The sequence below is a fragment of the Chinchilla lanigera genome, unplaced genomic scaffold (assembly GCF_000276665.1).
Source record: "Chinchilla lanigera isolate Chin_1 unplaced genomic scaffold, ChiLan1.0 scaffold00012, whole genome shotgun sequence".
NCBI lineage: Eukaryota > Metazoa > Chordata > Mammalia > Rodentia > Chinchillidae > Chinchilla > Chinchilla lanigera.
This window is the reverse complement of record NW_004955413.1, coordinates 28,405,964-28,432,846: the sequence shown is the minus strand read 5'-3', so window position 1 is coordinate 28,432,846 and position 26,883 is coordinate 28,405,964. Positions and strand designations below refer to the sequence as shown.

The 26,883-nt window shown below is 55.9% G+C and overlaps 2 protein-coding genes across 3 annotated transcripts in view; one reads left to right on the top strand and one right to left on the bottom strand.

Moving 5' to 3' along the window:
- The window catches only part of Scube1 (signal peptide, CUB domain, EGF-like 1), a 122,415-nt gene that overhangs the window by 28,780 nt on the left and 66,752 nt on the right, over positions 1 to 26,883 (top strand). Inside the window, exon 5 of the mRNA XM_005379668.1 lies at positions 5,677 to 5,805. Within this exon, the coding sequence (XP_005379725.1) occupies positions 5,677 to 5,805 (129 nt within the window). The remainder of the gene's footprint in view (positions 1 to 5,676; positions 5,806 to 26,883) is intronic.
- Positions 15,173 to 19,964, bottom strand: LOC106147976. 2 transcript variants are annotated; one of them, XM_013511661.1, is made up of 4 exons: positions 19,859 to 19,964; positions 16,535 to 16,706; positions 16,306 to 16,375; positions 15,173 to 15,454 (listed from the first exon to the last, which is right to left on the bottom strand). In XM_013511661.1, exons 1-4 carry the CDS (start codon positions 19,915 to 19,917, stop codon positions 15,300 to 15,302), a joined length of 456 nt encoding a protein of 151 aa, XP_013367115.1. In that variant the 5' UTR covers positions 19,918 to 19,964; the 3' UTR covers positions 15,173 to 15,299. The 2 variants fall into 2 exon arrangements, 1 of the variants encoding a protein (XP_013367115.1); XR_001233044.1 differs by having other exon boundaries at positions 16,237 to 16,837.

The following is a 26,883-nucleotide window of genomic DNA, read 5'->3' as shown; positions in this document are numbered from 1 at the left end:
CCACCGGAGACTGGGGACTTAATCCTTCCTGCCAGGCAGCGGAGAAACTACCTTCCCCAGAGCGCAATTAGCCAACAAACCGGATTAAGATTTATTCACCAGTAAGGACTCAACTTCCTAAGCCGGACATCTCGCCCAGAATGGTTGTCTGATCTGAGGAGTGCGTGGTTTCCCCAAAGCCCCAGACAAAGGAGAGGACTGCCAGCACCGGGAGGGAGGAGCTTCGCCACAGCCCCGGGCTTACTGTCCAGGAGGAATGTCTAGAAAACGCCACTTTCGGAGGGGAAGGGAGAAGACGTTTTCAGTAATTATCTCTGAGAGCAGAAAGCGCGGTGCTTCAAAAACCCTCATCGTGAGGCTTTGGGGCAGTCCTGATGTTCAAGAAAATACCCACAAGACAGTGTTAAACTGTAATGAGAAGGTGCTCTGGTTCACGGCAAAAGAACCCTTTAGAACCTGGACACCACGGAATTAACATGTATTTTATAGGACAGCGAGAATCAATTCTGAATTAAATGGGGGGAGCGTCCTATTTGGGGTCCCCAGCGCAGCTGTAGGGTTGTGTGTGTGCACGCAGCTGCTCTAATACACGGAAAGTGAGACTGGGTGACCTTTTTCAGATCCCATAATGAGCAGTTAGCTCCCCGTGCAGTTTTTCTCTGCTCTATTGGATGTTGGGAGCTGCCTTCTCTTTGGAAATAGAGTTTTGTTAAAAAAAAAAAAAATCTCTAAGCTGGGGCCAGCGATGGGAGGAGCAAGGATGGCTGGCGTGACTTGGGGGAGCCCTCTTCGGGGTGGAGCTGGAACGCGGGTCGCATCTTTTGTCCTGCCCACCCTCTGTTCCTATTAACTCTTCCTGTCATCACCCCTCAGGGGAGGCTCGGAGAGGACATCTGTCCCCACTTTTCTGCTTAATGACTCGGTGGAACATGGAGTGCTTTTGAAACAATGCTCGTCCCCTGTACCCCGAGGATGTGGCTGGCTGCCTGTCTTCTCTCTGGGTGCCTGTGTGTGTCCTCGCACATGCCCTCTCCAGGGCGTCTGTATCCTACTTCCCTCTCCTTAGAAGGACTCCAGCCGTTGCATAGGGCTCGCCCTTGTCCCGTGTGACTTTCTCTGCGCGTGGTCACATCTGCAGTGACCCTGATTCCAAGTCAGGCCACACGCACAGGTGTCGGAGGTGAAGGTCCAACAAACCTGCTGGAGGGGCAGAGTCCAACCCCCAGCAGTCCTTTAAGAATAAGTGTCCAGAGCTCTGCTCTGTCCCTCTTTTTCTAGCTCTCTAGCTACCGCGGTCCTTAAACAGAGCTCAGAGCCTCCTAGTTGTCCTGGAGGCCATCTTCCAGGGGTTGGAGACTTCTGGGTATGGTTTTCATCATCATAAGTCCACTTGCTTTGGCAGAGATTTTTTTTTTTTTTAGTTAGTGTGTGCATATCTGTCTTCTACATTAAAGGAGGACGTTCACATGATTTTAAAAACAGAAGTTCAAGGCACAAGCAGGAAGAATCAGGGAAGTTCTGGTTTGAGAGCAGGTGTCCTCCCTCCTAGGCGCTGGGAAGGCCGAGCTGGCTGCCACGGACACCTGCAGGAGTGTGTCACTCCCAGGGCAGGAGAGGAACTGATCATTTAAAAGATGCTTGGGTCTTGAGGAGCTCTTTGGGGATGGACTGAGGGGAGAGCGGTGAGCAGCGAACCCTCCCACACACCTTGGACCGTGTTCATCTACTGTGGCCCCAGGAAAGAACAGTCTAGAAGTTTCATTGCCTTTTCAGCAATCGCTGTATTATGCCTTTGGGTATGGTGTTTATCATCCTAATAATGAAAAAAATCACTGGAAGTACTTATGCCCAGACAATAGGCATAAACTAGAACTATGCCAGGCAAATTGAGATGCATGATTCTCTCTTAGAGGATAAGACCATCCCCTTTTAGGGGGCAGGGGGAATCTCAGACCTCACCCCATTACAATGGCTGGTTGAATTGTGTTTTATAGGTACAGTGACTCTGCAACAAATTGTGTTTCTTTCTTTGCTTTGGCTTCTAGGAAGCTCGACCATATTTGTGGCCCACCTTTTGTAACTTGTGCTGGAATCACCAAGTCTATTTCTTATATTATCACTAGTTTATCTTATGCGTTAACCGTCTTCATTTCTTTTTTCTTTGCCCTGACATCTTACTCTTCTTGAAAATCTTATGCTGTGTGTTTTTGAAGCCGTTTGGATGGATCCTGTTTGAAGGAATGAGTGAATGTGTGAGTAGAGATTTGGGCAGGTGAATGGATGAACGTTTGAATGTTGGATGTATGAATGAGTGGGTAGGTTTTGGGTGTGTTTGGATATGAACCAGTGGGCAGGTAGGTGTTGGATGTGTGTGGTGTGTGTGTTTGATAGAAGGGTGGATATTTAGATCAATGGATGGGACATTAGACATTTGGGTGGAGAAAAGAGTGAATAGATGTGAGGATGAGTGGATTTTTAGGTTGCAGGAGAATGGACGTCTGGCTGAATATGTAGATAGATGCCTGCATGGATATTTGGATATATGGATAGGGGCCAGGGATATAGCTCAGCGGCACGGCACCTGCCTGGCAAGCATGGGGTCCTGAGTTCAATCCTTGGTATCCCTGCCCAAAAAAAGGTGAATGGGTACATGGTGGATTCTTGCTCAATCAATGGATAGGCACATGTGTGATTGGATAAATGAAAGGGTGGCCAACTAACTGAATATTAAATGGGTTATTTTAATATAAATAAATAAATGGAAGAAAGGTTGGACAGGTATTTGAAAGGATAGGTTATGGAGTAAACAGATGAATGGATAGTTGGTGGGTAGGTGGCTCTGGATAAATGGATGGCTGGCTGGCCAGCTAGTTATTTGGGTAGATGGACAGCATGCAGCCGTGCGTACGTGCATGTGTGTGTACGTGTGTGCGTGCCTGTTGGGGGGATGGGGAATAAGTAGGAGGATAGAGGGGAATGGGTGTTGGATGACTCTTCCTTGGCATTCTGTATAAATGTCCTAAGGGTGAAAGAAAATGCATAAAGCATGTTGCCAGTGACACATGTGACAAACATTCTGACTTATGAGAAAGGACGGGAGCTCTATTGACCGAAAGACCTTTGTTCTGATCCTTGCCCAACCACTTACTGTGTGACACAGAGCAGTTACCTAACCCTTGTGTGCTTTAGTTTGCTCACCCATAAAAATGGAGCTAAAATACCTGTTCCAGAGGGTTGCTGTGAGAATTAAAGGGCTGGCGTATGTTTCAGGAGTAGATACTGGCTCACTTCCTTCTGAGGCACAACGTGAGAGAGAATCCTTTGCCCAAGGATGAAATAAAAGCCCTTTCTCCTTGTCTGACTAATGCAACATAAGCTGCACTGCCACCTGGGAGCAAGAGTAGTTAGCAGTGGCACGTGCCGTCCGGGTGAGACTGAGAACTCTCCAGGCCCAGAGGAGGGAGTGCTGGGTCAGGTCAATCAGAGATGATGCTCGTGCCAGCAATAATGGGAGCAAGTGACCAGTCGGCAGCCGGTACCCATGTTAAGGATACAGGAAACTGCACTGGTAGCTGATTAGATTAGACAGAGTGTGGAAGGAAAACCATATTCACTGCAATGGAAAACCTCAGGAAAGTACAGCTCAGCGAATTAAAGTTGGGTTCTACTGCCTTTGGGGTGTGATGTAGATGCAGGGAGAAGGGACTGGACTGGTGTATCTGGGCTCTGAAGAAAGGTCACAGCTGCAAAGGGAGACTGGAAAGCAATCAGCGTCGGTTGGTTTTCATAAACCTATGCATCCTTTCAATAAACAGTCTTACGCCCTTCTTTGATGTTACTCACAGTTACTAAGGGTAGTAAACAGCAGGATTCAGAACAGTTCAAATGAGTTGCAGAATCTAGTCTGCTTCACAGCTGATGTACATGGCCCCTCAGGCAAAGCCTCCTGACTCTTGGACCTCTGGAGACCCAGGCTACTTTGTCCATCCCTCACTGGCTGGGAAGGTGGACACCAGGAGTCGGCCGAATAGCCCAGACCTTGTACTCTCACTGTCACTTCTGATGCTTTCCATGAAGTCATCCGGTCTGCTCTGGGTGTGCTTGGCAGGCAGGAGTCAGGGCAGTGCTTAGTCACCTCCAGGGCAAGGAGGGAGCTTACTGCCTACAGCGCCATCCTCTGCTCTTCAGACCTGCTTCCCTACCATGGAAGTTAATTGGCCCCCATGGCTTCCCCTACTGCCAGCAGCTCTGCCTGCTGGACCAGCAGGGAGCTCTGGTCTTCCTGGGGCTGCTCCTCAGGCCACTGAGGAAGCGTTCGGGCCCCTCTTCAGGCTCCTCTCCTTTCTCCTCCGGCTGGTACCTTGCCTGCTCTCTGAGGCTGAACTCCACCTTAGAGTCCTTCTCATATTGGATAAGGGAAGGACTGCTTCTTCCCACTGGGTTACCTCAGGAGAGTCACTTCCGGTTCTGTATCCGCTCTGTGTAGAACTTCCGCTTCTGGTTCTGCTGCTGGTCACTGCCCTCTCCCTCTCTCCAGAGGTTGTTCTGGAGCCTGTGGAAGTCATACTAAGATGCGTCAGGCCAGGGAGTATTTGGCCCCAGAAGACGCAGTGCCCCCAGCCATGGCTGACGGTCTGCCTGTGCCAGAAGCCTTCCCTGCGAGGTCGATCCTGGGTTTAGAATCCCTGGGGCTCCAGAGCCAGGCTGCCCTGTGGGGAGCCCTGTGTACCACTTCCTAGGTGTGTGAGCTTTGGCAAGGTTTTAGCCTCCCTGAGCCTGTGTTTCTTCCATGTCCTTGTAAAGTTGGACAAATGATAACGGTGTCTACATCCTGAGTTAGTGTGGAGATTGAGGAGACAATGACACGTAGTCTTATGACCAGGACTAGAGTGAGCAGAGGCAGCTCCTTGAATGTTAACTGGGTGTGTTCCTATTCTTCTCTGAGGTGTTCCTATTCTTCTCTCTGGAGCTCCAGAACTGATAGCCCTTTGACCTCTGATGGAAAATGTTGAAAAAGACTTATGACAGCAAAAAGGGTGACCTTTACAAAGGCCATTGGCCATTGTTTATAAAACAGAAGCTTTTGTTATACCAAGGGAGCCGGAGGTTGAAATTCAGACGCTGCAAATGGAAGGAAATTACTTGGGGGAGTTAGTGGACTTTTCTTTCATTCCAGACATTTTCATTCCAGGACTTTTAAGTGATGTGTAAAGTTGATTGCACTGCATTTCCCCTGCTGCAGGAGAGCCAGTTTTCAGGGATTATAGACAGGATCCCCACATAGCATGGGTGCTGAGAGGCTTCCGAGGAAGCCAGAGCCAGAGTCTTGCCTGTTTCATCATGGTAGGAATTGGAAGTCACTCACAGATACCCAGCACATGGCCCCACTCCGCCACCCGGCTGCCAGCCAGGATTTTCATTTTTTGTTTGTTTGTTTGTTTTTGGTTTTTTCTGGTACCGGGAATCGAACTCACGACCTTGCACTTGCCCCGCAGGTGCTGTACCTCTGAGCTAAATCCCCAGCCCCCAGAATCTTCATTTTTATAACCCCATCCCCTAGGAAGAACTTCTCTGTCGAATCATCACTCCATCACCCACATCCCCATAGCTTCAGCAGCGGCGGGAGAGGGGACCCCAGGCTCTTCCTCTGATACCTCTGTGTTGCTCACCCCGCAGACATCGACGAGTGTGAGAACGACTACTACAACGGGGGCTGTGTCCACGAGTGCATCAACATCCCGGGGAACTACAGGTGCACCTGCTTTGACGGCTTCATGCTGGCACACGACGGACACAACTGCCTGGGTGAGTGACGCCGCCGCCTGCCCTGTGGGCCCGCCGGCCTGTTTCCCAGCTCTGGCTCTCAGCGCCAGGGTCTGTGGGAGTCTTGCCCTCCTTTGGCTCCCTGTATGATTTTGCTCAGGCTGCTGCGCAAAACACCGCAGGCTGGAAGGTTTAAACAACACATTTAAGCTGGTCTCACGGTTCCGGAGACCGGAAGTCCAGGGTCTCGGTACCAGCCCCTCTGGCCTTTCCGCAGCCTCTCTCTTTGACTTGTAGATGGCTGCCCTCCTGCTCTGCCTGCATAGGGTCTTTCTTCTGTGCGTGCCTGTGTTCCGTGTCTCTCTGTGTCCTCACGGGGACGCCCATCCCATTGAATAGGCCCATCTAACAACTCCATTTTTATTTAACTCTTTAAAGGTCCTATTTTCAGGTATAATTCTATGTAGAAGTACTAGGGATTGAATTCCTTCAGTGTAAGAATTTTGAGGGGACACAGCTCACAATCTCTGTGTGATAGACTGGGACCCTCCGTACTGCGATGGTTTAAATATGCTTCAGGCCAATTTCATAAGGTTTATAAGTGTAAACTTGGGAAACAATAGGAGTGGAAAATCTGGAGAGCGTTTTAGTTTTGCTGGTGTATTTATGCGCTGCTGTCTTTTGTCTGCCCAGGTGTGTTTTGACGGCAGTGCTGGGCCAATGTGCAGCAGGCTTTGTTGTTCGCTTTTCTCTTTCACACCGTGTACGTCTTGGGCATCTTTTTGTGCCCCCCCACCACCACTGTTTTCTAGTTGCGCCATAGTCTGATGAATTGCTAATCATTGTATAAGTTTCCGAGGACTGCCATAATGAATTTAAAAACTGCTTAAGGGCCGAGAATATAGCTCAGTGGCACAGCACCTGCATGATAAGCACAAGGTTCTGAGTTCAATTCCCAGTACAAAAAAAAAAAAAAAAAACTTGCTTAAGCAACAAAGATTTATTATCTCACATTTCTGGAGGTTAGGAGTCTAAAATCAAGGTATTAGCAGAGTGGTTCCATCTGAGAGCTGTGGACCCATCTGCCTCAGGGCCCTCCGCTAGCACATGGTAGCCTCAAGTATTCTTTGGCTTGGAGCTGGTGATGTTCCCCGTGTCTTCCCACTGTCTCTGTGTCGAAATTCCCCCACCATAACCACCCCATCTTCACCTGATCATCTGCCAAGACTGTATTTCCATGAAAGGTCACACAAGCACTGAAGGCATGGTGGCACACAGCCATAATCTCAGCACTTGGGAGGCCGAGGCAGGAAGATTCCCGTGTGTTCGTGGCCAGCCCGAGTGACATAGTCAGTTGAAGGCCAGCCTGAACTGCATAGTGAGACCCTGTCTCCAAAGAAAAAAAAACAAAATCAAAAACACAAGCACTGTGAGCCAGAACTTCAGCATCTGCTGGGGAGACACCACTCAACAAATAACTGAGGTGGTTCCCAGTCTGTCACACAAGAACAGCGTCTCGTGGTAGAAAGTGCGTGGCTGTCAGAACTGACCTGCCCATGCCCAGCCTCTTCTGCCGCTGGCAGCTGGGTGATGAGGGGCACAGCAGCGGGAAGGTAGAGAGCAAGAGTGTGGGTCTGGCAGGAGCAGGGCCGTGGGTACACTGTTGCGCTGTTGGGTCTCCGTCCCTTGCTGGTGGAGGGAGGCTGTCAGGAGCAGCTACACACAGGGCCCCCCTGAGCAGGAACCGAGAGAGTGTCCCAACCACTGAGCCACAGGCCTGGCGCAAGGCTCTCCTTTGATGCTATTCACAGTTAACACTGTGGCTGGTCCTGTCATCCTGTCATCTCAGAGCTCCATCGCCACTGTAGAGCAAAAGTACCGTGCTGCCTACATCACCAGGTTGTGTGTAAGGACGAAATGACATCATAAAGCTACCTGAAGGGGCCGGGCATATAGCTCAGCGGCACAAGCGCCTGCCTGATAAACTCAAGGTCTTCAGTTCGATTCCCGGTACCAAAAAAAAAAAAAAAAAAAAGCTACATGAGTGGTGCTTAGTAAATGCTAAATAGTCGACACACGTGCATTATTATTACTCTAGATGACTGGGCCGCCTGTCCATGGATATTTGTTTTTTTATTTTTCTATCGGAAGCCAGAGGTGATTCTGAGCATAACACTTTTCCTTTTTTTTTTTTTTTTTAATTTTTCATTTTATTTTAAAAGGAATAAAAAAATAACAAAATAACAACAGAGACAAAAACCAAACAAAGCAAAAATAATAAAAATGATACAGAGTTGCAAAACAGAATGATAAGAATTAACCGCGGTTGTTATATTACATATTGTTGCCTTCAATGAAGTTGCTCAGATTACCAGATGTAAGAATGCAAGATGGATCAAACCATTCACGAGAATAAAAAATAATTTAAAAAAAAAAAAAAAACATTAGAAGTGATACAGAGCTTCGCTAGACAGGAGGGTAGGAGTTCACCAGTGGTGGCTGTATTGCCTATTATTGTCTCCACATTAGTTGCTCAGATTACCAGATATAAGCAGAGCACAAGGCTTTTTCTTTCGTGTTTTCCTAAATGCTCCTTGAGGAACGCTTCCCACAAGTGGAACTAAAGGGTTTAAAGATCATTTGGACTTTTAATGGGCGTCTATGGTGTGCTTCCAAGAGGGCCCGGCAGACCTTGCGTCACGCCCGCCGGCTTGCGGGCGCGCGGGGTAGGCAGCTCGACAGCTCGACGCCCGCGGTGCTCCGGGACTTGGCCTCTTCGTGCCGTGTAGGCCCCGAGTTCCCTGCCTGTTTTTGTTTAGTGCCTGTTAGGCCTCAGATGATCTCGTTATGGGAAACAGATCTGTGAATGTGTAATTACACCACAAACAAGTGCCAAAACAGAGGTCTGGGCAGCGAGTCCCTGAGCCCAGAAGGGCCTGCGCAAAGAGCTAGCCTGAGATGGGGTGCGGTGGTGGTGAAAGTGGCGCTGGGGGGGCTTCAAAGAGGCGGCAGCGCTAAGCAGGGTGTCCAGGGTGGGGGGATTTTCGAGGCTGAGGGTATGGTATGTGGAGGGTGGTGGCAGCTCCTGCAGGCTGGGCTCAGGCTGTGCTGGGGGATGGCAGAGCCGGGCAGAACCTCTCAGTAGGAGTGGTGTGACTTTTACCATGCCACACACCAGGCTGTCGTGTGTGAGTGTTTTCTCATGCAGCCCTCCCAGAACGAAGCGCTCCGCTTCTCCTGTTGTTTGCATCCTTGCAGATGTTAAGGCTGGTTCAGGAATTGACAGGGCAGTGCAGAGCTCACCGTCCCTCCGGCTCTGCCCAGGAGAGGCAGGCAGGAATCCCCCGTGGCCAAGAGGACAGACCATGGGGACTAAGGGTTTGGGGCTTTCCCATCTCCCCGCTTCTCCCTGCCTCAGTTTCCCCACCTGTAAAATGGAGTGCCTCATCCCTGTCCTGTGAGGACTCGGGGAGAGCACGGATGTGAAGCGGAGAGCAGCGTGCCTGGCACTGGCCACCTGGCACGCCCTGGGCGGCCACCTGGCCATGACTTCCGGGAGAGATGTGTCGGTGTGGGCTGGCTGGATGTCTCCAGGGTCTTGTTGGGTTCTGTGAGGCTGCAGTATGTCTGACACCTGGGGCGCCCTGCTGGCCCCAGCGCTCATCCGTTGTAAACACCCCGCGCTGGCCGCAGCAGAGGCACCCCGTTCCAGCAGCGCCCAGTCCCACGAGCCTTCAGACTGACGGTGAAGTCCGTGCAGATGTTTGCTCCGACAACAGTGTGTCCGCAGTGCATTCTTGTTACTCCGATTAATTTAAAGAGCTGGGCAGGGCCCCCCACCCCTCACGCCCCGCACCACTACCTCTACGACTCTCCAAGGCTCCAGCGCACACACAAGGCTGCCAAGAAAGGGTCTTTCTGTGCCTCTGCTCGGGACTGCGGGCAGACCCTTCCCAACAGAGTTCTTTTTGTTTGGTCTTTTCTCCTCCTCCAGACTAAACTCTGGCTCAGAGCAATGAGACCTTGGTTCCAGCCGGCTCCAATCCAGACTGATCGTGTGGCCTCGGGCTACTTGATTGACCTTCGGGAGCCCCGGCTCCCTTACCCATGAATCGCCCTAAGAATTAGATACCTGGTATGGTGTCGGGACGAGGGAGCTAAGGACACGCTGGCTGAAACAAATCACTCCCCAGTAGCATGCTGGATTTGGAACATGGCGGCTCAAATTCTGGTACCACTGTGCGTGAGTTGTAGAGTTTGGGACCAGCTCGTCAGACCCTGTCAACCTTAGTCCCCTGCCAACTATGAAATGGGTCAGTCATACCAGCCGCAGAGGAGCACCATGGGGATTAAACAAGAAGGAGAAGTGGGTGTAAAGTTCTGTCCTTGGCTACATGTTGTCACCGTATCGTGGCACAGGTTCCAAGCCCACAGCCCGCTGCCCTCATCTGGCCCTTGAGCACGTCCGCTTTGTCCCCACGGTGGTGACGATGTTTGTTGTAGTTATCACTGCATGACTTGTCAGCACATAACAACTAGGGAATATGGCATAAGAAGCGGTGTCTCCGCCACCGCTCCCGCGTGACCGCAGCCAGCCAGCCCCTGGCAGCCATGGGACTTTGGACAGAAGTACAGATGGAGGACCGTATCCCACACAACTCGCGACAGCTCTGGACAACGCTGTGCCTCGCCGCCTGTCACTGCCACCTTGGCTGACATCCCCTCCCAGTGAGCAGGAAGCTGGGTTTGAATTCTAGGATTCCTGTGCCAGGATCTCTGCTCCATCCCGCCCCAAATGAGCCTAGGGACACCCTAACCTAAGTGTTGGCGTCCTGGCCACTCACCCCCAAAGCAGCTGACCTTTTGTGTGGCTCAGACTTAAGTGGCATTTGTCTGTCTGAGAACTGGAGGCTTGGGACCCCTTGGGGAAGGAATTTGAGGGTCTCTAATACCTGGGATGTGGTTTAGAGTGGTGGGTACGTGTCCCGGATGTCCGTGATCCCTGTACCCTCCACGGACATGTGACCCTGTGAGGTGGGCTGCACTACAGGAGGGGCAGAGCAAGGATAAAGTGTGAGGTCTAGGACCGTGGTGCCCCTGGAGGGAGGGCACGAGGATGCCCCTGATTGCCCCCGTCCCTACCATTCTGCATTGCTCATAGCCGGCCGCCTTGGTCACTTACACCTGCCTGGAATTTGGAATTGTGCATGTGCCGCCCGGCAGAGCTTCCTGCACAAGCCCGCCGGGAACTCCCAGTAACTGCGAGGGGCTGGCCGAGCTGTCGGCCCGTCCTCTCTTGTCACTGCCACCTGGGGTCCTGAGCCTTCTGGTCATCGCTGAACCTCAGCCCGCAGCCGTCACAAATGGGGGAGGAGAGACCCGGCCTGGTGCTGTGTTTTCCCCAGAAGCCTGCTCACGAGTTCTGTCTAGCTGTGACTTTCCTCTGTGAGCCGCCCGCCGAATTCCTCAAGGGTGGTGGGTGGGACAAAACCGGATCACCGCAGAAAGAAGTATCAAAGTTTGGGAAGCGTTCTGCGTCGGTTAGGAGCCGTGAGCGAGGCGGATGGCGGACGGGTTATTTTCCTGCCTAGGTTTTTGCAGTTGAACCTTCTCTTTTTTCTTTTGAGTAAACGAGGTTATTTTCTCGCGGAGATGGCTTGCCTGTGGCTGTGTCCTGGAGAGAGGCCAGGTCTATCCTCCGGGGAGCGCAGCCCTCTCTCTATTTGACATCTTTATTGAGGAATTTCTCAAATATAACAGAAAATGACACCAGAGGGAATTGGAACCGTGATGAGATCTTGCCCAACCCAAATGGCTGCTTTTAGCTGCGTAATTACTTGAAATAGCAGTAGTTCTGCTTGAAAAATATTATTCCAAACTCCACACAATTGGACAGCAGAGCAATATTTAGGCTAATAGAATAAGATTTTTTTTTCATCTTAAATTAAAACCAGCAGTGGATAATTTTTTCCTGTCTCCACAGAGCAAGGCTCCTTTTACTCCAAAGCCATTAGTTCACTTAGCCAGATGTTTTCCTCGACCTCGATCTTTACCTTGACTTACTGAAAAATACGTTCCTTGAGTGGCACACAGTTTGGGTTGGGACTCGTCCCTCAGTACTTTTCCTCCCTGTCGAAGAGAAGTCATCTATAGCCGGGCTCAGCAGAATCAAGCAATTTGCGGTATGGCTCGAGTCCCGTGGGCACTTACGGGACACCTACTGTATGCGCAGCCTTGGGCTCAGACCCTTCTGCCTAGGCGAGGTGCGGGCCCTTTGGTCGGGCCTCTGCATGTTGGAGCTGCCCACAAGCCTGTGTTTGTGTCCTCTCTTGGGTCCTCAGAACACCCCTGGCCAAAAGCCAGGAGTATTGTGTTTTTAGAAATGAGGAAACTGAGGCTCAGATAGGGAAAGGCACCTACGTGAGGGCACAACAGCCAGGAAGTAGTAGACTGGGACCAGACAGAGCCCAGCCTGTGATGCTGCCAGTTCGAGACTCTGAGCCTGGCTCCCCTGCCCCATCTGACCTGGCAGCGCCCTGCTCTTCCATCCAGACCCCGCTGCACCCTCAGGAGCACCCGCTCCGCAGGGGATGGCTGCCGGGCTCCCTCGGGCCAGGGCCCTGCAGCCTCTTCCACCCGCCTCTCCCACCACACCCCGAGCCGCTCCAACCCTCTCACATCTCTGCTGTTGAAAGCCGCTCCCTACAGCAGCCCCTTGTCACTCAAGACCCAGCCCAAAGCCCCGCTGCCCGGAGTCTGCGGCCGCACTGCCCTGTGCCCCGCGCCGTGAGCCTGCACTTTCCCCCTTCTCCTGCAGGCAGAGTCGGTCCCAGGCCTTGCTCTGTCTGCCTTGCAGAGCCCAGCGCAGTATCAGGCATATCACAGGCATTTACTTAAGTGTCTTTAGCACGGAGAGAGGGCAGGTTTGTAAGCACACTGTCACTGGGAAACCCTTCACCCTGGCCGGTGAGGATGGCAGAGACCTTCCCAGCTGTAACGGGAAGTCGAGGCATGGGCTTAGCAGTGGTACCAGCGCCTTCCACCTGCCTTTAGCTGTTTGTCTAACCAGAAAAGTCAGTCTGAGCACCTGCCGTGTGCCAGAGAGCTAGGTGCTGAGACCCCTACTGTGGGGTCCAAGACTGAAACCGTTCCCATACTCTGGAACGCACACAGAGAGGAGCAGCGGACGGTGAACACGCACATGTAAGGCAGTCAAGTCAAATTAAAACAAATGCTGCAGGGAGGCGGCAGCCTTGGACGGGTAGGATTCCAGTGACTGCTGCTGCAGTCACATAAAACCGTCCTCGTAAGTGGTGTAGAACACTGTCTATTCTCCTTGTGTGCCTGTGGGTCAGAAATTCAGACAGACCCCAGCAGGAATGGCTGGGCTCTGCTCTGCAGTGTCTGGGCCTCGGCTGGAAGCCATGAAGCCTGGGTGCCCTGGTGGCCAGGGAATCATCCGAGCTGCTGCCCAGGGGTTGACGTTGGCAGGTGGCCAGAACGTTCCAGGGTTGCCTTCACATTGGTCTTTCTGGCGGCCCAGCATGAGCATCTCCTCAGCATGGCGGTAGGATCAAGCGCGTGGAACTTCCACAGTCCTGCCTCAGAAGTCGCTTCTCCAAAGCCACCCGTGACGCAGTTACAAAGGTCTGTCCAGATGTAGGGGAGGAGATGCAGGCAGGAGCCACAGGGGAGGAGGAAGAGGTGTTTGGAGGTCAAGAAGCAGGCCTGCGTCCGGGCGGAAGCAGGGCACGCGTGTGGCCCTGAGACGGAGAAAGCCAGGTGAGCTTGGGGACTGCCGTGGTGCGAAGCCCCGGGAGGGAGGCAGAGGAGCAGAGGTGAGTCCCAGTGACAGGCGGGGGCCAGATCACAGAAGGCCTCAGGGACGCTGGGAAGGGGTTCCGATTGCATGTAAGTTCACTGGCAAGCTGCGGGACCTTCTTGGCAAGGGTCTGCCCGTTCTCATTGACAGTTTAATTAAAAAGCCCTTGCTGGCTGCCGTGCAGAGAATGCGCTGCAGGGAGTAGGAAGTAGAGTGGCTTGAGCAGGGAGACCACTGCAGGTCAGCGGGGTGTCGAGGCCAGGGTGACAATGGGGGGGCGATAGCTGAACACAGAGCATGTTCTGGAAACAGCCAACAGGAGCTCCCAGTGGACCGCACGTCAGAGGGAAAGGGGCTGAGGACCCTGGCCGACCACTGGGTTTCCGCCTGGTTTTCTGTGTGGCTGTGCTGGCGTGGCCAGGGTGAGGACACGGGACCCGGGGGTCAGTTTGGCTGAATTCTGTTGGTGAGGGTCAGCAGCCATCCACGTGGAACTGGCATCAAATCCAGGCGTCTTCGGCACAGTCAGGCCCGGGAGAAACCATGAGAGTCGTCAGCTTCGAGAGGCCTTTGAAGCCAGAGGCAAGAGCTCGGTATTCATTCATGTTATAAAGGTTTCCCAGGCGCCTGCCCTGTGCCACGCCCTTGCTGGGAGCTGGCAGTGGGAAGACAGTGCCGTGTTCCTTGCCACCATAGAGCCCCGACCCCGTCACTTACTGTGTGAGCTTGGGCAAGCGACTAGCTTCTCGGGGCCTCGGTAGCGCCTTCTATAAGCTGGGGCCGATGGGATGGCCTTGCTTAGTGCCAGGGAAGAGGCAGGAGCCAAAGGCGATGAGCCCTGCCAAGGCCTCTACAGGTGGGAATGAGCTTATTGTCACAGATTCCTGATGGGAGCTACCTCCCTACCCACCCCCCTTTTTTTTGAGACAGGGTCTCGCTAAGTTGCTCAAACTGGGCTCAAACTTGTGATACTCCTGCCTCAGCCTCCCAGAGTGCTGGGACTACAAGCATGTGCCACCACACCATGTACCCAGCCTGTGTTTTTGAGCTGGCAAAGAGGCTGGGCCTCAGGCCGAAGGTGAAGCCCTGGCCAGGACTTGCTCCTTGCAATCCCCACGTGCTCCTACGTCCCAGCGGGAATCTGCCACCTTCTTGCAGTGGTCCTTGTGGCCCTCCTCCCTTGGCCTGGGGCCGCGTGACCTCAGGGCGCCCACTCCCACCCTGGGAGTGACCTGGGTCCTGTCGCCTCATCCCACAGCGTCTCAGTTTCAGTCTGCAAAATGGGGCAGCCCCTCTCTGTGAGGATCAGGTGAGGTGACAGCCGTGTGGGTGCCAGACGGAAGGCGCTGAGGAGGAGCCGCAAGGCGCTGGGGGCTCCCGGCCAGGCCAGAGCCCCGCTGCACGGGGAGGACATCGCTCGGATGCCCAGAGCTCGCGTCAGGGAGCAGCAGTGGCGGCCCTGATGAAAGGGCTCGCCCGCCTCCCCCGACCACAGCTGGAGACAACGTGCTGCTGCCTGGAAGCCCAGCCACGGCCCCAGCGCCGCTGTTTATTTGTCTTCATACTTCAACAGCTCGAATGCATTTCTTACCAGGAAAAAAATGCTGACCATTTTAATGTAAAACTAAACAGCTTCGGACAGGCAGCTCCGTGTGTGTAAACACCAGTGTTTTCTAAGGTGAAGCCAAGAGGTCTCTTCCTGGGCTCTTCGTGCCTACCCCGCCCCCTGCTGCTTCCGAGCTCTTGGCCCGAGTTCAAGTGATCCAGACATGCCTGGCTGCGAGGATTTGCTGTCAGAGAGCAAGTGGGATGTGGGGCCAGTTCTCCTCTGGCTTCGCTCGGCCACTAATTGGCTGGAAATTCCTTGTCCTGAGGAAAAGGAGCACGCAGGACAATGTGACGCATCTTTACGGATGAGCTTCCCTCTCCCCAGATCACTGCAAAATCGAGGTGTGCCGGCGAGGGCCGGCTCAGAATGGGGGAGCAGGGCTGTCAGAGTGCAGGGAGCCCAAGGAGGTGCTGGGGTCAAGGGGCAGTGGGTGGAGCCAGGCTTTTCGAGCTATTGACTTGCTGGGGGACCCCAGGAAATGCCTCGATCCTTTGTGCCTGGTTCCACTTCCCATGTGAAGGAAGAGTGGGCTCCCAGCAGTTTTCATGTTGGTGCAGTTTAATGACACCATGCCTCCTTTTCTCTAAGAATCACACAGTGCCGACACTGCCCAGGCTGAAAGGGGGTCAGGCATGGTGGGGATGGGAGCCCTGCTGGCCGTGGAACCTGTCCCTACTCCTGTGAGCCCCTGGCACCCCAGGAACATGGAGTGAACCCTCTAGCTAAGGGCTTTTCCCTGCAGCATCTTGGGACTGGGCAGCTGATGTCCATATGATTTGGCCTCAGGGACATCTGCATCTTTCTGCATCTTCATCACAGTAACACAGGGTCCCTGTCCACCTCTCACCCCTCGTTTCTCAGGGCTGAGGCCTCCAGCAGGCAAACAGCTGTCCTTTCCCTGACTGCACACGCTCCTGCGCTCACACACGCCCTCCTGCACTCACACATACCCTCCTGCGCTCACACCTGCCCTTCTGCACTCACACACGCCCATGCTGCTGCTGAAATCAACTTCCCAGCCCGAGCTGACAGTTCTGCTCACCCCTGCTTGGCCCTCAGCTCTTTGCCACATGTCATCCCTGGAGAATCCCGCTGAACTGCACACCCTCACCTGGCAAGCCTGCCACTCGGCTGGGAAGATGTGCTGGTGCAGATTCCTCCAGGCCAGGTCCTGATGGTGCCTGTTCCAGAGGTGGGAAGGATAAGGCCTTGGGAGCAGCCGCACCGGCCTCAACTCCCGACTCCCTTCCTAGCTGGTGGTTTGGGGCCAGCTCTGTGCTGTCACCGCACTGCCACCGTGCGCAGTGGCCATGGTGCACCTCCCCCTCTTTTCCCCCCACCTCCGTGTGTCCAGGTTGGGGTTGCGTCACTGTCGCCGGCTGAGGTCGGAGTGTTGTTTGTGGTCTCCGTTGTCCTCCCCCTGAGTTTAAATCCGTGTCGCTCCGCCCCGTGCCAGCACCATCTCTGCTTGGGTCTTGATTTGGTGGCTGCAGAGAGAAGCTCTGCTCCGTCCTGGGCAGAGAATACAAGTCCATAAGCAGCAAAGGAAAACAGCGCACCGTGGACGAGGGCAGGCCAGGCGGGCAGACGCTTGCTCCGTCTGTTCCCGTGCGAGGTCCCCGTGCCAAGGCCAGGTCAGAGCTCTAAGGAATAAAAAAGAAGTAAGTGTCTTGGGAAGCTTCTTTAAAAATACCCTGTTACCAAAACATATGCCCAAGCCAGAAGTGGCGGCATGGGCCTAAAATGGGGCATTCGCAACAAGTGTGGGTGTGTCAGTCTCCAGCCCAGCATCCTTCTGCCAACACTCTTGTTTGTCTTGGAGCGACTGGGCCCCGGGCAGTGTTTGGGGTCACTGTGGACACACGCAGGCAGGGGCCTGTGGTTTCTAGTGGCCGTTAGCCAGCCCTGGGTGTCAGCCTGCCCCAGCATCCCTCCTTGTCACCAACCTCGTCCCAGCAGCTAGAAATAGACAGTTGGCAGAGATGCCCTGTGCCCGGCTGGCACTCTTTATTTGTAGGAAGTGGGCAGCTGGCTCCTTTGGTCTGGGGTCTTATGTAACCTCCCAGGTACTGTCTTAGTGCCAGGGGCAGGATCCCACAGGCCAGCTTGGTGCTGCAACCGCCCCCAGCTCATCTGCCAGCCACCAAGGGCTCAGATACCGGGGACCGGCCATTGGCGGAGGCCCCTCTGAGTGTCTGTAGGGTCCTTGTGGCCAGTGGGGAGTCTGACTTCCTCCCTGTGAGATCCCCCTGTCATCTGTCCCCTGCCTGCCACTCCAGCCTGTCCTTGGGCCTCTGCTGCCCCTGGGGCCCTGTGCATCCTCTCCTCCACCTGGGAGACCCCTACCTGGCCTGGCACCACACATAGACACAAACACACACACACACACACACACACACACACACCTCCACCTCCTCCCTTGCATTAGAATCAGACTGAGTCACAAAAGTCTTTTACGTACCCACCTTCCACACATACAGTAATTACACAAAGCCATGCAGAGCAAAGATAGCTCCCCACTATCTGCCCACCCTGCGCGTGAGCAGCTTGACATCCCGGTGTTCCATCCAGTACAGTCCGCCTGCAGACACAGCTCCACATGGCCGTAAGCATCACATGGATGCATGCATGCTGCCCCACCTGCTGTCAGAACCCGCTTTGTGGATGCAGGGCCACGGGGCAGGATGTGGGGACCCAGCCACCACTGGGCGCCGGGTGAGAGCCGTTTCTGGCGGGGACAGCAGAGGTGCCCAGGAGATGTGATAAGTCACGTGGCCCCTTCATGCCCATTGCTCCAGCTTGGGCCTTCTGAGGTTGGGTAGAGCTGGCTGCCCCTGGGCGCTCCTGGCCATATGGAGAAATACTTGTACCATAAGCCTTTGTGTGATGGATACCAGGAGTGTGGGGTTGGGGCTGGGCAGGGAGGACTTTCTAGGGAATAGGAATAGCACGGACAAAGCCAAGAAGCAGGTGAGCTTGGCCAGGTAGCAGAGTGGGCAGCAGGGCAGTGCTTTAAAAGGGGATCTCCGGTCAACAGAGCCAGGCTTGCCTGATGCTGGCTGGTCCAAGACCTGGAGGTTCGTGCCCACGGCCGTAGGATGCCAGAGCCTCCCCATTGCTCAGCTTGGCTCCCAGTCCTTCCCTCCACACCCTCAGGGCCCTGCTGCTTCCACTGCCTCAGCAGACAGACAGACAGATGCACACACATGCACAGACCTGTGACCCCACGTCCTGCTCCAGGCAGGCCTGTCCCTCCCTGGTCCCTGGCCAGCCTAGATGGGGCCCCACCTCACACACACACACACACACACATACACACACTGCTCGGCCGCTGTCTTCACGGCCTCCCTGTCCCCACAAAGTGCTGCTCCCTGAGCCCAGACCTGGCCTTGCCCTGTGTGGGGGCCCAACAGAGTGGTGGATGGGCTGGGAAAGGCCACCACAGCAGGGGCCTGCATGTGTGACACGGGACACACCGCCGGGGCAGGGACACTGGTCCAGAATGGGGAGGGCTCACACACTGCCCCCAGGGCCCCCCTTCTGGGAATCTGACTGCAAGAGATGGTCCCCAAAGCGGAAGGGGCTGCACTGCTCCACACGCCCTCCTCGGAGGCTGTCACAAGGCCTGCCACAAGCACAGGCCCAGGCTGGGCACCACTTGCCAAGTGGCCAGGCGAGGCAAGGAGGTCACTCAGGGCCGAGGCACAGCTCGGGGACCCTTCCCTTCAGCCTGAGAGAGGCCTCAAGGGCCACATACAGAACAATGCACACAAGTAGAAAACCAGCACATGAGAAAAGAGACGGCGCATACTGGCCGTGGTAGTTGTATCTGGTGTAAGATTATTGACCCATTTTTCCCTGCTGTTCTCAGAATTCCCTGTAAATTCAAAATCTTCGTAAAACAGTTTCATAGGACAAGGGGCAAGACTCATGGCAGCTTGTACGTGTGTGTTTTTTAGACATGGTCTCACTATATAGTTCAGCATGGCAAAGCCTCTGCCTCCCGAGTGCTGGGATTACAGGCCTGCGCCACGGTCCCGGCTCGTGGCCGGGATCTGGAGGGAGGAATAGCAGGGACAGGAGGTGGCCACAGGGGGTGAAGCGGCGGACCAGGCAGGCCTGTCCTTTCCCTCCGGTGCGTCCACCAAGCTCTGGAGCTAAAAAGGAAGCAGCCCCCATGCCACAGCCAGCTCAGAGTCACACAGAGCGTGAGGCAGAGCCCTCGGGGTGAGTGTGCAGCTGTCTCCTCGCGAAGACCTCTCGGGCTGGGAGAGGACGCTAGCAAGAAAAGAGCCGCCACACGCCCATGGCAGCCTGCGCTCACCAGCTTTAGGAGGGGGAAGGCGCCAGGCACCAGCGGGGAGAAATCAGCTCTGAACGCTGGGCCATCAGAGGCCGGGGGTAAATCAGTGCCGGGGGGCTGATGCCAGGAGGACCTAATGGGCCTGTGTCTGTGGCTGTCTGGGGAGCCCTGGGTCCCCTCAGGGAGGGCAGTGTTTCTGGGAGGAGCAGGGCCCCGAGCTGCTTCTCCACCGCCACACCTGGTGCCCAGGTGCTCGTTCCGACCCTGCCCGAGCACCCCCCGCCTTTCCCTGGGCGCCGTTTGCTTCCCTAGCTTGTTTGTTTGCTTCCCTCCTTCCCCTGTACCGGTCCTCCCTTCTTACCCCATCAAAAGAAACTTCAAGAGCCTGAGCTTCCCACAGATGTCTGTCTGGGAGCACATTCCCAGATGTGTTGTCGGCGCCCGCAGGGAAGGAAGCTCACTGGCCGCTCCCGCCTGGCCCTGTCGCCTGGCTGGGGCCGGCAGGCTGCTGCCCCCCCCCCCGAGTCCCCTCCTGTCTGCACCTAGCGACCAGCGAGGAAGCTGAGGCGGGGCCAGCAGGGACAGGCAGTGACACAGGTCTCTGCTGTGGCCAGGGCCTCAGTCTCCGCCCAGCTCCGGGGTGCACGGACTTCCAGGGTGCCCGGAACCAGTAGCGCTCAAGACAGACACAGCCATGGCCCCTGCTCCCGGCCCTGTGTGGGCAGAGGTGGAGGGGAGCAGTCACGGAGGAGGCGCCAGCGCGCTGGAAGGAAGCAGGGTGGCGAGCTGAGGGGTGGCTTCTCTGCTGCTGTAGGTTGGTGGCCCGGAGCATCTCCAGGAACATGGCCTGTGAGCTGAGGCCTGGAGGAGGAGCCAGATGCACCACATTGGGGGGGCATCCCAGGCAGAGTCACAGGGCCCTGCGGTGGGGACAGGAGAGGCATGGTCAGGGAGGGCGGGGACGCAGCAGAACTGAGTCACGGTGAGAGAGGCTGGCGGGGTGCAGCCAGAGTGGTCCCTGAGGTTGGCCAGGAAAGGGTGTGTGTGTCCTCGGGGCCTTGCAGGCAGCAGGTGGCACAGCTGGCTGACACTTGGAGGTCCCAGCCAGCTGCCAGGGACAAAGAAGCAGGGAGGCCGGGCCAAGGGAATGGCAGGAAGCAGGCAGAGTGAGGGTGAGCAGGTGGCCTTGCACCTGAGGTTTTGGGGCAGGCAGAGCCCACAGGACTGGGCCTGCTGAGGGGATTGAAGTGGGGAGGGCAAAACCATATGGAGGTCGACGACCAGGTGTCTGGGCCCAAGAGACCTGGTGGGCGCCGCTGTATGCAGAGGCGGGAGCTGTCCTGCGCCTGTAGGAAGCGGGGCATGGGTTCAGCTCAGGTGCTGGTAGCTTAGCGGTGTGTGCTTCAGAGCCAGCGCGACAGCCTCCGTCCATGTTCAGGGGCAGTGGAGTGGGCAGAGTAGAGGTTTGGGCAGCCGGCTGATGGGTGTGGGTGAAGCCAGGGCATGGGGATTTCCTGGGAACAGTGTGTAGCTGGGGAAAAGCGGAGCCCAGCCGCCCGCCCGCCCGCCCCACCCCTGCCTGAGCACCTGGTGCCAGGCCTGGCCCCGCTGCTCTCCAGGAGGTGGTGTGCACAGAATGGGAGAGATGGGTCTAGCATCTGGGGTGCAAGAAGGACCCTTGGAGCTCAAGACAGCCCAATTTCAAAACAGGCGAAGGGTTCAGAAAGATGTCTCTCCAGAGTGATATGCAAACAACCAGGAAGTACAGGAGGAGGTGCTTCCTGTCACGGGCAGCTGGAGAAATGCAGATCAAAGCCCTGTGAGACAGTGTACCCCACAGGAGGATGGCTGTGAAAACAGAACAGAAAAGAACAGGTATTGAGCAGAGGTGGGGAACCAGAAACCTAATTCTTTGCTAGTGTGAAGGTAAAATGCTGTGGCCTGTGGAGAAAGCTGGGAAGTTCCTCAAAAAGTTAGACATAGCATTACCATATTGTCTAACCATGGCGCTCCTCCGTATATATCCAAGTGAATTAAAAACATCCACAGAAAAACTTGGCCATAGCATGTTGCATAGCATATTCATAGCATCATCGTAATAGCCAAAAAAATAGGAATAAGCCAAATGTCCATCAACTAGAGAACAGCTAAACAAAATAGTGCATGCTATAGAATATTATACAGCCATAAAAAGTGAAGTTCTGATACATGGCACAACATGGATGAAACATCATGCCCCGTGAAAGAAGCTAGACACAAAGGACAGATATTGCATACTTCTAGTTATCTGGAAGCTCTAGAGTAGGCAGGTCTGCAGAGAAAATAGCTTGGTGGTTGTCAGGGGCTGAGGGAATTAAGAATTAATTGAAAATAGACAAGGCTGCTCTTGAGAGTGAGGGACATGTTCTGGAACTGGTAATTATGGTTACACAACATAGTCAGTATACTAAAAGCTGCTAAGGGGGTGAATGTGTTACGTGAATTCTGTCGCAACAACAAAGAAGTGAAGAAAGACAGGAGGTGGGCATGGAGCGCACGGGGAAGCTGTCACACCCTCCAAGCAGACCACACACAGACGTGTCCGGCTCTGGGCCATGGTAGCCCCTCAGGAAGTGGGGTCCCCAGAGGCGGAGGTGAGCAGCTGAGGCTGAGTCGGAAGGAGGCGGCTCGGGGAGCCCAGGCGGCGTCACAGGGAGCCTGGTGACTGAGGTGGGCTGAGCGATCTCCTCGGATGTGGCCGCTGTCACATTCCCAGGCTGCAGGGACTGCGCCACCCACCGAGCCCCGCCTGAGAGTCCTTTGTGCAGCAGCTGCTCTGCTCTCTGTGGTTTTGGGGACCAGGCACTGTGCTGAGTGCCTGGACACCTTCGACGTCTCCTCCAATGCCAGGACCAAGGAGGAAGCCCAGGCCTCAGATGGCGAAGCAGCCGCACAGCAGTTTCTTGCTGCCCATTGGACCCCGTCTGGCACAGCTGGTGGAAAAGGGGCCAGGTCACAGGGTCACACCGCATGGACTGCCCTAGTGAGGCACGGCCAGCGGCCTGAGCCAGCAGCACATCCCCGTGCTTAGCGACATCGGGGAGTGGGAGGCCGCAGGGCAGCAGCTGGGGCCAGAGGGTTGGTGTTGCGGCCCCACAGGGCCTGTCCCTCCCGGCCTGCTCCGGCCTGGAATGCTGACCCCACTCATGTGCCTCATCTCCCAGCCTGCGCTGCACTCGCACCCAAGCCCGGTCCAGCCCAAGGGGATGCACACAGCCGACCTGCTGTGCCATCAGGAGCCTGCACCGACGCCCATGCAGGCAGCAGACAGGGCCACAGGACTCTGGCTGTACCCCTGCCTGCCTGTGTCAGAGCTCTCAACAGCTCGGGGAGTGTTCTGCATAGGGCAGAACCCAGGCCCCAAAGCTGTAAGACCCGTGTGTATTTTACCCGAAATCGAATCCATCTGGTTCTCATTTATTTACACTTAACTCATCAAATGCAATTTTGCAAGAGCCACTCACTCCTCACTCTATGGCCAAGAGGCTTTTCTGCCTAAGCCGCCCTCGGAGGGGAGTCGGGGAGGGTCAGGCTCAGCCTGGGGCCAGATGGAACGCTCAGAGCCGGAATGGAGGGCTCGGAGGATGTGCCTCTGCCCGTGTTCCTGCCCTGGGCAGGAGCTGGGGCAAAACAACCCAACACCGGGTCGGCTCCTGGTGGTCATGGAGATGCAGGCGGGGTCTGAGCAGAACACGGAGTCCCTGTTTTGAATCATGAAACATTCACAGGACACAAAGCAACCAAAGCTGGATCCGGAAGTAATTTTGAGTTATAAATAACCTCCGACCTGGGTTTTTGGTCCAAAGCAGGATAAACAGGCAGCTATTAATAAAAACAAGCACCAGCATCATGGCCCGAAGCTCTGCCCCCGTGGGCACAGGGCGCCACAGGCCTCTCGGAGACAGAGCCACCTACGGCCTGCGGAGAAACAGCCCCGCCCACCGCAACGCAGGGGTCGCGTCCCCAGCTGGCGGGGTCGGGTGGGCACCTGTGCTGTGAGGAAAGAGCCCCACCTCAGTGCCAGACCAGGGAGCTACAGAGTGAGGCAAGGAAAGCCTGGGCCAGAGGGCAGTTGGGATTTGATCTTTGGGGTCAAGGTGCCGAGTCCTGTCCCAGCAAGAACCATCTGCAGCTCCTGCCCCCAGAAAAGGGATCGGGACGTGGGGCAAAGGCCGGGAGAGCTGGGCACAACCAGAAGGGAGCGCATTTGCCCACAGGTGCCAGCTGGTGCCGGCCAGGGTGACAGGGCTGTGCCCGTGCCCTCCCCAAGCTGGGCCTTGGGGTCCTCTCTGCACTCTGGGTCCTTCGGCCACGCGGCCACTTGGAAGGGTTTCCTGTTCTCCAGCTCTGTCCCCGTGCCAGAGGGCTCCCCGCCTTCTCAGAACCTTCCGCTGTGTCTGTAAATAAGGACACAGGCCTGTGAGGTGTGGGCAGGACTCGGGGTCGGGGCCTGGCTCTCCCAGTGGACCCTGCTCAGGGATGAGCCCCTGGGTGGGACAGGGGGCTGCTGTCCCCAGCCTAAATAGGACCCAGCTGACACGACTCCAGCGTGGAGCTGTCACCTGATTTAGCGCAGGTCACTCTACCTGCTCTTAACCTGCCCATACCTTTCAGGTCCCACAGTGAAAGGAGCTGTATGAAATTCTCAGGGTCCTGGGCCCTGTCCTGGAAACAGGCCATCAGGGCCCTCAGTGCACACCGGCTCAGCGCGGCCCAGGCCTCCTGGGAGGGGTGCTGCGCTCATCAGCTCCGCAGTTACCATCTCTGCCCCGCTCCTCCCACCACCTTTCCTCCTCCAACTCAGTTCACAAAGCTCCCTGCTCAGCTTGGCCCAGGGCCCGCGTCACCTGCTCCAGGCAGCCTCCGTCCCTGCGCTCTGGTCGCTGTGCTCAGGGAGGGCGGGGACTTCGCAGCCAAGGGCCCGTCAGTAGGCGCTCGGGCTGTGCGTGGGTTTGCAGAGCAGGGGCCTGACCCCTGAGCTGGGGCCCCGCAACAGTGAGTGCTGTCATGTGGGGTCACGAGGTCACCAGTGCGCCCAGCCAGCTCTGTGCTCCTCTCTGGGCCCGGGACCGAGCGTGGGGTAGGCGGAAGAGGCCAGCTGCCCGGCCGCTGGCGCACAGAACAGTGGCCTGTAGAGGGGGCAAGGCCTGCTCGTGAAGCAGCACTTGGAAAGACGCCCCGGAGGGCAGCCTCAGCCCCTGATAATCAATCCCTCTTGCAGACCAGGCCCGGCCGTGGGCTCCCTGCCGGCCGTGGGGCCCCTCCTGGAACAGAATGTGCCAAGTGCCAGGGTCTGTTGAGCAGAGTGCTGGGCTCACCCACTTCTAGAGAGAGCCCGGGGCTAGAGAAGGGAACCCAGTCTGTCCTTGCCAGCACGACAGTGGCTGTTAGCCCCCCCACGGCCCATTGGGGGCTGGAGATGCAGGGTGCGGGATGTCTGCCCTACTCCAGCGGTGGGGGCCGGGCCTGTGCTGGGACACCGTGGGGAATGCAGAGGGCAGCCCCCTCTTCCGGCTTAATCCCGGGTTAATCGCTTGGGAGTAAGGAAAGGCAGTGTTTACACGGCCTTGCATTTGTTTCAAATTATTCATCAGTGTTGGCGAGTTATTGTTCCCCACTAGCGTAAACAGCCCTGTCACAGCGGCCCAGCCACCCTGCCAGGTCACTGGGGGCTGTGCGTGTGTGACACCAACTGCCCTTGGGTTCCTAGCCTTGGGCGAGGTGTGGCCGGGCCGGGCCAGATGGCGGCAGATGTGGGGCATCCAGGCCTAGCCCTCGGGGTTCCAGCTCTCACTTGTTTGCCCACCACTGAATCTTTCCTTGGGTCTTGGGGACCTCGACACAGGGCAGCTGAGGACCAAGGAGACAGGAAGAGCGACTGGCTGTGCCCCGGACCAGCTGCCAGTCAGGCCTCGCTGTCAGGCGCACCCAGGACCTGCCACAGAAGCCTCATAGTCGCGCTGGGCAGAGATGGACCCTGGCTACAGCTGGGGTTCACGGGGCACACGCACGCTGGATTCCACACAGCTCCCAGGAGGAGGGTGGGTGTTCGTGACATCGGTCTCCGCGCACTTCTGCCACTTGCAGCTTAGCCACGGGGGCAGAGACTCGCGCTCTGGAGCTGGACCTGGGGTTGGAGCCCCGCTCCTCCGAGCCACTGCGCGGCTGTGCTCAGGCCACTCCCCCTTTCTGAGCCTTGGCGTCCTCCTCCACACATCTGTCAGCAACACCATCTGTCACCTGGGCTGCAGAGGCTCTCACACTGAACTCTCGGGCCTTCTTGGCTTCGCAGTGGTGAGAGGGTGGGTGAGGAAGCATGGTGCCTGGCACTGCGCCATTCACTGGAACAGACGCTGCCCCCCAGCAAAGGTGATGCTGGCATGGAGCCTGCCGGGAGCCATCAGCAAGACTTCCAGGAGAAAGGCATTCAGAGTCGTAATCCCTGCCCCTCTTCCGGCTTCCTGGGTCAGACCCTCGGGCGCTGGGACTGATCCTAGGGCTGCTCACAGCGAGAGCCCCCATCCACAGGAGCAGTAGAGGCTGGTGGCCTTTAGTGTTCAGAGCTACACCTCCCTCCTCCGGCTGCCGCACGCTCACATCTGAGCTCGCCGGAGAATAATGGAGCGCCTCGCCGCAGGCCTCAAAGGCAGCTGTGGGCCCCTGGGTGGGAAAGGGGGCTGCTGTCCCCAGCCTAAATAAGACCCAGCTGACACGACTCCAGGGTGGAGCTGTCACCTGATTTAGCGCAGGTCACTCGACCTGCTCTTAACCTGCCCATATTTCAGGTCCCCACAGTGAAAGGAGCTGTATGAAATTTTCAGTGCCAAAGCACATTCACGCGTGCGTGCACGTGTATGTGCATGTGTGCGTGCATGTGTGTGTGTGTGTGTGTGTGTGTGTGCGCGCGCGCTGGGGATCGGCTAGAAGCAGCCAGTAGCTCACGTTGCCTTTGTGGTTTTATATATTTGCCTATTAAAATGACAATACAGCCATGGGACATTAAGGTTTAAGAAGCCCTTCTTTCATTAAACAAACTGACAGGGTAGGGGGTTATGGCTTGGGTAATTGAAACATGCTGTTCTGTTCAGGACCAGAACTCCATAAAGACTCTCCGCAGCCAGCGTACCCTTTGCGCCAGCGGCCAGAAGCGAGTCAGCCTCGGGGCCTGCTCTCCCTCCCGGGGAGTGGGAAAGACTCTTGGCAGCCTTCCTGGCAGGCCTGGCAGCCAAAGGTCAGGGCTTTTCAAAGCCTCTCCACCCGCCAGGCTTTTGAAATCTATCTCCAGGCCTCTCGGCCTCAGGATGGCACAGGCCACTCTGGACCCCGCTCCACATGGCTCTCGGGGTC